The 11,434-nt window shown below is 36.9% G+C and overlaps 1 protein-coding gene across 2 annotated transcripts; it reads right to left on the bottom strand.

The window, feature by feature from the left end:
* Window positions 1–351: 351 nt before the first annotated feature.
* Window positions 352–7,799, bottom strand: LOC306983441 (flavin-containing monooxygenase 5-like). Of its 2 annotated transcripts, none has more exons than XM_079583845.1 (9): window positions 6,899–7,314; window positions 5,255–5,441; window positions 4,910–5,098; window positions 4,629–4,794; window positions 3,411–3,553; window positions 3,112–3,311; window positions 2,645–3,000; window positions 2,224–2,296; window positions 352–2,107 (listed from the first exon to the last, which is right to left on the bottom strand). In XM_079583845.1, the coding sequence occupies exons 2-9, from the start codon at window positions 5,384–5,386 to the stop codon at window positions 1,678–1,680; spliced, it is 1,689 nt and encodes a 562-aa protein (XP_079439971.1). In that variant the 5' UTR covers window positions 5,387–5,441; window positions 6,899–7,314; the 3' UTR covers window positions 352–1,677. The 2 variants fall into 2 exon arrangements, with proteins under 2 accessions (XP_079439971.1, XP_079439970.1); XM_079583844.1 differs by lacking the exon at window positions 6,899–7,314 and adding an exon at window positions 7,662–7,799 and having other exon boundaries at window positions 353–2,107.
* Between the last annotated feature and the right edge of the window lie 3,635 nt (window positions 7,800–11,434).

The following is an 11,434-nucleotide window of genomic DNA, read 5'->3' as shown; positions in this document are numbered from 1 at the left end:
TTAAAATGACCAAAACCTATTAATTCTTTAGATCATGGAAAAAATTGTAAAAAAAATGAATAAAGAACATGAATAAATTTAAAAAAAAAAATCAATTTAAAGATTTTCCCCTGGCTTTCTTTTCTTCTGTAAAGTAAAGGTGCACACACACTATTGCTGAAAACACAAACCCTGCTTAGCATATCTATATGAACAAAGGAACAGATGCCTCAACAGGCCTTATCTGCTAAAACTATTTATGCCCTGACATTTATATTTGCACCAGAACAGTGGATTGCAGCTTTGAAATCAAGTGCATTTGGACTTGTTCTTTCAAACTGTATGTAGTTGTCAGGAAAACACTGTAACCTTTTTTTCACCTGTCGCTCGGTGTATGAATAAAACTATTCATCATGAAGGAACTGCCTGAGCCCCACTTTTGCTTCTGACACAGAGAACAGACAAGATGACAGCATGATAGGCAAACTTTTGGAGACATTCATTATCATGTAAACATAATGGGCGATATATTGCGTCACCAAAAATGATTGAAGTTATGTACAGTACATATATTGTGCGATAAGTTGATATATTTATTATTGCGACAGGCCTAAACCTCATTCATCCACTGATTAAAGTTGGGTTCAGATTTAAACCATCTGCACTTATGAATGAAAAACTCAAAAACAAAAAGGTTGTTAAGTAGACTTTAGTGACATTTTATTTCATTAATTACATTGTTTTAAAAATAATTATTTTTAGATTTGATTGGCAACACAATTTAATCACACCTCTTTATAAAGGTATGAATAACAGTTTCAAGATAATTCTTAGAGAGCATCATATTAATTCTAGCAATAGTTCTTAACAGAAAGAAACTGCTTTTTTCACAACAGCACGAATCTGCTTATCAAAACACAGTGTGGAATCAAAAACGACACTAAGGTTTTGGACACTGTCACGCACTTTAGAAGAGAGGGGACCAAGCTGACTGACAATGTCAGAGGACAGAGTTGATGGGTCAAATGCTATTATTTCAGTTTTTATCATGATTTAACTGTAAAACGTTTTTCCATCCAGCATTTTGTCATGCAGTCAAGGAAACTAGACACACAGAGCAGCTATTATTTTTCACAGGAAGATAAAGCTGAGTGTCATAAGCATAGAAATGATATGCTAAGTTGTGTCTCTTAATGACATGACCTAGAGGAAGCATGAAAAGAGAAGAGGACCCAAAATGGAACCCTGGGGAACACCATAGCAGATTTGAGCACAGGATAAGTAACACTTCCCTACATTAACAGAAAAGGTTTTCTCCTTGTGGTAAGAGGCAAACCACTCCAGCACAGGCCCCTGAAACCTAGCACTGTACATGGTTGAGTCATTGCAAAAGGGTGTCAAGGTCTACTGTGTCAAATGTTGCACTAAAATACAGCAAGATGTAACTAAGAGTTTGATAGTGCAACATAATTACATACAAAACTGCACATAAAATCAGTTATTTTACAATCAAATTAAATGTTCATCATACAGAAACTGTAAGGCACTCTGTGATTCAGTATCAAGCATTTTATAAAAGTAATGGGTCAATTATAACATTTTCACGACGTTGACTATAATTTACCCTAATCAAAGTACACTCGTTATGATAAAAGATTTCAAATAAAGTATGTTAAGTTTCTGATAGACATTACATGATCACTTTGTGGTCACTGGCAATGGTAAAAAAGCCCTGATCTTGTCGATGAGCGATGAAGGGTCTGCTATGAGTGAGTGCAGACTGGCCCTGCTGTAATACAGAGCAGACAGCAGCGCTGCAACAGACATTGAGAATAAGAGTGAATAAGAGGAGCGCTGTGACTGCGGCTCCGGTGCACAGCGTGTTTTCAGGGGCTCTGTGACTCGATCCCACTGAGTCAGGATGGCCTGCCGTGCACCTTCCCATCGACCCGGTCCATGCAAGCGAAACTGGTACGGGGTGCAGGGCCCAAAGATGATCTTCAGAGCCAGTCTAGGGTCTGTCAGGAGCAGCTTCAGGATAGATGGACGGACACCCACTTGTTTAGCCAACTCATCCATGTAGGGGATGTAGTCCACCTGGATGGTGTGTCTCTGGGCGGCCACATACCTGCATGACAGTATGATTAAAAGTCATCAAGATGCACTTAAATTACATTTCTACATAACTGTAGAAATTGTGTAAATGCTGTGTTATATAGTCATTTGAGGTGCAGTGTGGAGAACCTTTGAGTCATTTCGTTCTCTTTTGCTTTAATGTCCTTTATCATTGCACTCATTGGAGGCAGTTTGCATTGTCCTAGTGAGCATATCACAGTTACAAAAACATAAATACATACAAAAACACTGTGTAGTTAATGTTCTGACATGTTCGTATATTACTTAAAAAATATTTAGCATGATATGATTTTACTTTAAAGTCATCATACTTTAACTTTTAGAACTTAAAACCAGTCCTAAAGGACGAAGACAAGACCAAAGACAATACCAAAAACAAGAAAAATACAATGTCAATTTTTTTGGCGATAGAAATCTTGAATAATAGTACAAGTAGACATTTGTTATTCTGAATTGTATGAATATGAACATAATGTTTTAATAACAGCCCTTAGTTTTCTGTGTAGAAGATCAGCATCATGTTTGATACCTTTAAAAACACGTGTGGCCCAGCGCGCTTGCATCTCAGAGATGGGCATAATGGCTCCCAGAGGCTGGATCAGACCAATCATGGCTAAAGTTGGGCGCTCTAGTGCTGGGGGATACACATATTTGTACAGGGATACCTTGTTATTTGAGACAGGAATTACATGTGAAGACAAGAAGGGGAATGAGAAAGTGTATCCTGTGGCAAACACCACCAGATCAATGTCATCCTCAACTGTGCCATCCTCAAAAACCACACTTGATCCACGAAACTCTTGCACATTCGGCTTGACCGAGACGGTACCGGAGAGGATCCGGTTTGGTAAATCATCGTTGACCATGGGATGTTGGCTGAAAATTCTAGGAAATAAACAAAAGCCATTATATAGTACACTATGAAAAGGGTTAAATGGTTAACACTTTCATGGACCAAAGTCAGCAGAGTCTTGTTTCCTCCAGTGTTCAGAGTACCTGTGCGCAGGCTGCAGCCCATAGAGCTTGTGGTTGAACCGTTTATTGAGTCGATTCTCTCCCACATTGTTGATAAATCCAACAGGCAACATTTGAATAAGCCAACCACGCATTCTGTTATTAAACATCATATCTGATGGAACACCATTGTCTCCTACACGATTTAGTATCCAAGATCCCTTTCGGGTGCTCAGATAAACCTAGAATTAAGGGAAAGTAAGTAAGGGAAACAATGTGGAATGCAGAGGCTTTATAATTCATATACTACAATTATTTAAACTGCAGTTGTGGCATATCACCTGTTTGGCCATTCTGCTCAGCTCTACAGCAAGATCTCCTCCAGAGTTCCCAATGCCAATCACAACTACCCTCTTCCCTCGCCAATCTTCAGGGTTTTTGTAGTCGCGGCTGTGGAAGAATTTCCCCTTAAACGTGTCTATTCCTGTAATGCAAGATATAGCTTATCTATATAATTTCTTAAGTCTGCCATTGCATATACATTTTGCATATATTGTAAACATTAAAAATAACAAATTAGTAAAATCATTAAATTATTGAATAATTTTACAAGCTTGTTGAATCATTCTTTGCAAGACCTTGTAAACTTACTAATTATAAACAATATTTCTGCCTGAGATTCTCCTTAAAGAGATGGTTGAGTATGATTTCACTTTTCTAACTTTAGTTAGTGTGAAATGTTGCTGTTTGAGCATAAACAACATCTGTAAAGTTACTACGCTCAAAGCTCAAAGCAAAGGAAAATATTTGCTTTTAAAGAAAAGGACTACAACAAATGGCTGGTAGGGACTACACGACATTCCTCATGGGTTAGTGACATCACCAACCCTAAAATGTACATAAACCCCACCCCCCGGGAACACGCAGTACATGTTGAGAAGAGGAAGAGTTGTTGTATTGGTGAGTCAGCTCAAACTTTAGCATCCATCTTTTCACATGCAATAGAAAGTCACTCTGAGTGCTCACAACAGTTCCTATATGAGCGATTTATAGATTATCATGACAGAATGTCCTAATTGAAGATAGTCAACTCCACATCAGCAACCTAAATCCATCAACTAACCTCTCAGAGACGTCCTGTTGCATTCTACATGTTGTCACTTCTTCTTGAGTCTCTCCATCTTTGTCTAACTCCGTTTTAACATTAAAGGCAGAACAGTTTCTGTCATTTTAGTGTGGCCAGGCACAAAATGGTGCGTTTTTGCAAACCCTCAAAAAGTGACAACTTTAACATGCTATATAAAAATATCTGTGGGGTATTTTGTGCTTAAACTTCACACACACACTCTGGGGACATCAGAGATTTATTTTACATCTTGTGAAAAGGGCATTTTACTACCCCTTTAATGCTACAACAGTTGTACAAGAGCTGTGATAAGGTCTAATGACTCTTGTACAACTAAAGTTCACTATGAGTGTCCCAGTTTGGCTTTTATTGACTGTATGTTGTTGCACTTTGCACATAGACTGTGTTTGCTTAGTCATCACATGTACTGCACCTGGAAAGTCCTTTAGAGGGAGATGAGGGTGACAGTGGTGACCGGTGCAGACCATCACAGCATCAAACACCTGCTTCTCTCTCTGACCATCCTTGGACTCCGTCTCTACATCCCACTGACCAGAGTGAGGGAAGTCTGGCCTTGGGGTAACATGAAGGACTTTTGTCTGAGAAACAAAACAAAAATAAATTAATTTGTTATCATTTGAAACCCCAAAACCCTAAGATATGAGGTACAGCATATTCCTAACTTAACAGTTCACATAAGCTTTCAGGCCAGACCTGGAAACGGATGTGCCGTTTGAGCTGGAAGTGCTCAGCGTACATTCGGAAGTAGTCCATGATGAGGGAGTTGTGCATATAGTTTGGGAAGTGGGCAGGGATCGGGAAATCACTGTAGCACATCATCTCCTTTGAAGTGTTGATAATCAACGAGTAGTAAATACTAGCACGATCTGGATCTGGATGTTCCTAAGATACAAAGACAAGAAGCAAACTGCATCAGTTTCTCGCAGCACATTGTTTATTGATGGTCTGCAATGAACTGTGCCTCAGGGTTCAGTGATTGGAACCCTTATTTTCTTCATGTACAATTTCAGTGGACCCAATCATATAGAAATATCTCACCTTAAACCTCCAAAGACCCCCAATGTCATCACTGGTCTCAAAACACACTGGCTCCAGGCCTTCATCCAGGCAGCATTTGATGCAGGTCAGCCCAGAGGTTCCTCCTCCAATCACAGCAACACGTTTAGCCATGATGATCCACAACCGTCTGACTTTAGGCAGATGATAGAATGCACTCTGAATAGCACTGTATGGTAGAAAGGAGTTCTTAAAAAAAATTGTCATGCGAAATTTTATTTCATAGCCAGCATTTTATCTAGGCCTGTACATAATACATGTTTTGCATAATTTTACAATTATGATTTGTGAAAGGTTTCACAAATCAGAATAGTAAAGTTAGAAACTCAAGGAAGCGTTAACTGACCAAACACACTGTAAAAATTTGTGACCAATCGTGAAGTTAGCACTCGGTGAGGGGTTAACTGATGCAAACTGTAGGCTACTGCGAAATATCACAAGTGATGGGATTCTTTTCTGCGAACCGGTTCTTTCGGACAGTTTGTTTCAATGAACTGGTTCAAAAAAACGGTTCACCAGTTCTTTTATGTCCTCACGTAATGACGTCAATTCAATCATCCTGGCGGATAAAAATACATTTAATAAAGGCATTTGTAATCATAACTTCGTTATAATCATCTTGGATAAGTTTCTTACATTTACGTTTTGCAAGTGAACCCTACAGCTACAGGTGATATGTGCAAACGCAGATGTTTCACATGTCTTAAAGATGTGAATCAGATTCAATGTCTTAATTAGATTCAATGATCTATGCTAAGCTATGCTAAAAGTGCTACCGCCAGACCCGGAGATCGGCTGAATGGATTCGAAAACGATAAAACTCAACTGTTTAACTCTAGGGGAATCGGAAAATGAGCCTATTTCCAAAAAAGGTGGAGTGTTCCTTTAGGTGTGTTTATGAAAGTGCACTCTGATTAAGTAGACTTAAGTGGCATTTTATTTAATTAATATTATATTATAATTACATTTCAAAAAGATTTGATATGCAAAACAAATTAATTGGCCATTACTATTCTCAATATCAGCATATTTGATCAATCCTCAGTTCACCCGTGCTCATGTATCAGCACAGCGGCCGAAAGAAAGTTTGGTTTAGAGAAGGTGCTATCACGCATGCTCAGTATTTCCAGCTCATCGGTTCTCTGTATCGAACGTGTCCGAAAGAAACAGTTCTCGGTTGTACTGGTGATTCGAGAACCTCTGTTGCGATTAGAACTGCTGAAACCTTACTACTAGGGTATACAGTCGACAAAAATAAAAAGTCGATGCACGTCTCCAGTAGGCTATGTTTAATACGTTATGTTTTGATTAACACATTATAAACATTTACTAAGCAAGCACCCTTAAAACCTTGGCAAGAGTTACGTCAAATATTTATATAAACTTTATTAGAAATTAAATTAGCTGTTCCTGAAAATAATATTTTAGTATAATAATAAATGTTTAGTGTACAATTTATTAATTGTTTTTCCAATCTTTAAAATAATACAGTAATTATGTGATAAACATGTTTATCTCTGAAAGAATTACACGCATGCTCAGCTCATCGGTTCTCAGTATGTGGAACGTGTCCGAAAGAAATAGTTCTCGGTTCTGTACTAGTGATTGAGAACCGCTGTTACGTACCTGTACGTTCGGTAGTACGCGCATGCGCAGTATCAGCTGCTCGTGCTCATCACTTCACTCTCAGCACAACATGTCTCAGTTCAGTAAACTGTTAGGCTACTCAGTAAACATATATACTCCGGGATATTGTTTATTTCGAGTCGGAGGAACTGTGTCAGGCATATCCAAAAGTGAGTAACTTTGTGGATCAGCGATGACGCAAGACGCGAACTGTTTTTAACGATTCAGTTCGATTGTAGCCTCCTCTACTGGTTCGTCCGGTTCACTAAAAAGAACCGGTTCAAAAGAACGATTCGTTCACGAACCGGACATCACTAGGGTCAAGTCGCGACCACCGATTTCGAACTGGACAACCGCGCAGTAACATGATAAACGTCTTTATTGTCACTTTTGATTAATTTAATGCGTCCCTGCTGAATAAAAGTATTAGCCTACATGATACATCCCGCAGCGTAACCTGAATTAACGTTAATTATAAAGAATGACGTTCGGTTCACAAGCCAGCGCACTTCGGTTTTTATAAACGTAGGAAATCCGAATTTCAAACCACAAACTATCTTTTACTGCGGTGTGTAACCGTCTATGTAAAGTATTAGTGAAATCGACTTGCTAAAGCTCTAACAACAAGAACATAGCCTACGGACAAATACATCGAGTCAGATTCGGACAAACAAACAGCTCGTTACGTAAACACGACTGTCCCGTAAAACCGACAATGGAGTGATATTAGTGTCAATAAAAAGTTTGTGGAGAACCATCTCACCGAGCGTGAAGTTTGTAGATGTTGTTCACTCCACACACAAACACTTCTCGTCACCACACCCCTGCATAAAAGAGGCGGGGAGTCACTCTGGTCAATAACGTTGAATTAGTTAAATAATGTTACATCTAGACGTGTACAACGTAGGTTACTGTTTTTTTTGTGTGTAGACCTAAATAGATGCATGAAAATACTCCATGCTTGTTGTATGGGAATTATATTTGGGTTATCACTTTCATGTCCCAAGGAATACATTTGATGTTATACAAATGTCACATTAAAACAGTTGGAAACGTGTTTACCTTTCTTTTATTAAAATATTAAATTAAAATGATGTGTAGACATTGATAATAACTACAACAACTATAATACTTAGCCTATAAGAGTCTTCATCTTTTTGAGCTGCTCATCATCACAAAATGACATAGTCTTGCCAGACTCAGGCTTCTCCAGCGATTGTTTTATTTAAGTATATATTAAAAGAATAATAAAAATGCTGCTACTTTGATGATTGTTAAAAGACATCAAAAGACACCATTTCTAACAAAAAAATATGATTATTTTGAGAATTTGGCAGAGCACTTGTTATGACAGATATAAGAAGAAGAAAAAAGACCCGGTAATGTTTCATTATAATTTCTTTCAAAGATTTAAATGTTTAAAATATAACTAATTCTAAATGATAATGAATTCCAAGAATTAGATAGGCCTAAAGGAATAATAAGGTTAAAGTGCAAATTCTCTGCAAAGTGCAAATCCCTCAGTCCCACAGCAGGGTCCCTCAGTCAGGAGAAGCCAGGCAATGGTGGGACAGACGTCCTTTGCTCAAGGAATATAGTCCACTTGAAGTGCTGCCAGCTTAGGACAGGGGTAACTGTAGAGATAGCGGAGAGTTCAAAACAAGCATAGATTAATTGTCAAACCAAAATCTATTTGGATTTACCATCGAGCTAAATAAATAATTGCCTCTTTAAATTTGCTTTTATGTCATTCTCAATTATTTCATCTATTTTAGCGGCTGGAGGAAGATGGTTTAGTCCTTGAAGAACAGGAGAATTAATACATCAAAACATAATATATACATTATTAAATCACAAAAGAAAGTAATGTAAATTTTTTTTTAGAAAAGTGTTTACCATGCATTCATAATTTACCCCCAAAACTTAAAGACTATTTATTGGGAACACTTTACAATATGGTCCCATTAGTTGACTAACATTAAGTAATAATGAGCTATACATTTTTTGACAGTATCTATTAATCTTTGTTAATGTTAGTCAACTGTTCATTGTTAGTTCATGTTTGCTCAGGTCCATTGAATAATATTAACAGTATTAATATATAACATTAACATAACTTTTGATCTTAACCATGTTTTAGTATGTTGACATTAACATTGACTAAGATTAATTATGTTTTAGTTCATGGTAACTAATGTTAACAAATTAAACTTTATTGTAGTGTTAACAATTTACTATTTTATTTTACTCATGTCCCAGACTTTTATTAGTAAATTATGAAAATCCATTATAAATTTTTTTTGATGATACTATTATATATATATGTATATAAACCTATTATTATGAGATTGAAATAAATATTTATTTTGCGGAAGTGCTGAAAAATATATTAATATAATCAACTGTGTTGGGGGTAATGTATTACAAGTAACACAAGTTTTTTCAAGTAACCCATTACACTGTAAAAAATGATTTTTTGGTGAAGTAAATACTACTGAAAAAAAAAAACAATGTAATTTACATGAAAAAGTTAGTTCAGGCAAGAATAAAAAAAACTAAGCAAATTCCATATCAGTACTTAATTCAAGCGAGTAGAAATTAAAGCGTAAATATCAACTCAATAAAATTAAGTAAAATTACTCAACTTTTCTGATACTGGGGTTCCCATCATGCACTGGACCTTGAATAATTAATGAGGTTCATTTTTCACTGGTTTCCAGCTGTATGTGCACTGTTTTATCATTGCTTTTGTTGTCAGGATTAGTAACTTGCCATTTTGTGACATTTCGAGTAAATTTTCTGCTCAAAATGACACATTCAAACACAAAAACGATCCATCAAATGTTACCGTCATTGTGTATTGTCTACCAAGTATTGAGGTCTTTGCATTCACATCATGCGTAACATCTGACATGATGGAGTATAAATTACTTAGATACTCTAAGTAAAGCACATACTATAAATGACTGGTATATATACATTGAATTATAGTTCAATAAAATGGTTTGAGTGAAATGTAATGCTAAGGAAATTTCAACTAAATCGATATCAACCTTCTACTAGCCAAGTTAAAATTACTTATTTTCTTTGTTACTTTCACTTAACTAGGTTAAGTAAAGTTTACTTAATTCCATATTCCAAGTAAATTTAACTTAAAGATTTCCAATTAAAGCTACTGATAAATATGTTTAGGTTTTTACTTGACAAATCTTTTTAACTTTACTAGCATTTTCTGAGTGAAAAAAGTTTCCTAGCTTTTTTTCAAGTAAATCCTACTCCAAATTTTTTCAGTGTACTTTTAAATGTACAACAAAATATCTGAGTCACTTTTTCAAATAATGCAAGTTAAGTTGTTTATTGAATGACACCTCTTTCCTTGAGAGAAATCAGGAGTAAGAATGGTAGCACAGCTGAAAGGTTTGTGTGAGCTGCGCCCTCTACAGTACAGGAACTTGCATTTCCTTCAGCTTGAGGTTTATTCATTCATTCACTTTAGGTGTGAAAGGGCTTTTACATTTGGCAAAAATATAAAAAATATGTTTTTTTGTTATTACAGTTATTTTTTCAATTGCTAACAAGCATCTGTCAATACTGAAGCCACTCTTTCAAAACTCTTCATATACTCTGAATTACCAACATGCATCTTGGCCAAACCGTAATCTTTATCTCATCTTCAAAACCCAGACCAACAAAACATTTCATATATGTCTCAAACTAAACTCGTTCCACCATAACACTGGCAACAATTCTCATTCAGAAAACATACATTCCCATTCATAACTGACCTAAAAGCACTAACAACAGGGAGCTTTTATCTTTAAAGTTTGAATTATTTTTCATTATAAGATATTTTCATTGTACTGACAGTATTACTGCACAAATAATTAATGAAAGTGTTTTGCAGATGGTGAAGAATGAATGACAAAAGTTTATGGATTTTGGAAAATGTGGTCATTGAATGCATTTTGCATGAAAGCAATGGAAAATTATTCACAGTTTTGACCGCACAGACTTCTGTTTTGCTGAATGTGTGAAGAGTTTTGAAAATGTGGCTTTATTGACAATGCTTGGTAGCAATTGAAAAGGAGGGAAGGAGGGAGGGAACGGAGACGTACGTACATCAGAGATGATCCGACAGAACGGGGATCTCGCTTGAGAGACCAATCCACTTTGAGTGTAACTAAATGAGCCAATGCACATTGGCATGCGATAATTGCAACAGATGCTCTTCCACGCAGCACAAGCATATAATGAGCAGAATGTGCGTCACATCTTTGTTTTTCCGCTAAGAAGCCGGACCTTGTGACTCGGCCGTACAGTGGAGGTTCAGCAACTGTGGTGACGGGACGTACGTCTCCGTTTCCTCCATTGGGGAATGAGGGTTACTTAACCAAGATGTTCCCCTTCAGTAGGTCACTCTCGGCGTAAGTCCAAGATGATCCGACAGAACGGCCATATCCACCAACATGCCACTATTGATGGCCCTTCCAGCGCTCCACTTGGGTCTCCTGGCCAGCCCTAGTTTTGGGGTGGAAG

The sequence above is a fragment of the Phoxinus phoxinus genome (genome assembly GCF_949152265.1).
Source record: "Phoxinus phoxinus genome assembly, chromosome: 16".
Lineage (NCBI taxonomy): Eukaryota > Metazoa > Chordata > Actinopteri > Cypriniformes > Leuciscidae > Phoxinus > Phoxinus phoxinus.
The sequence above is the reverse complement of the archived record's forward strand: the minus strand, read 5'-3'. Positions and strand labels throughout refer to the sequence as shown.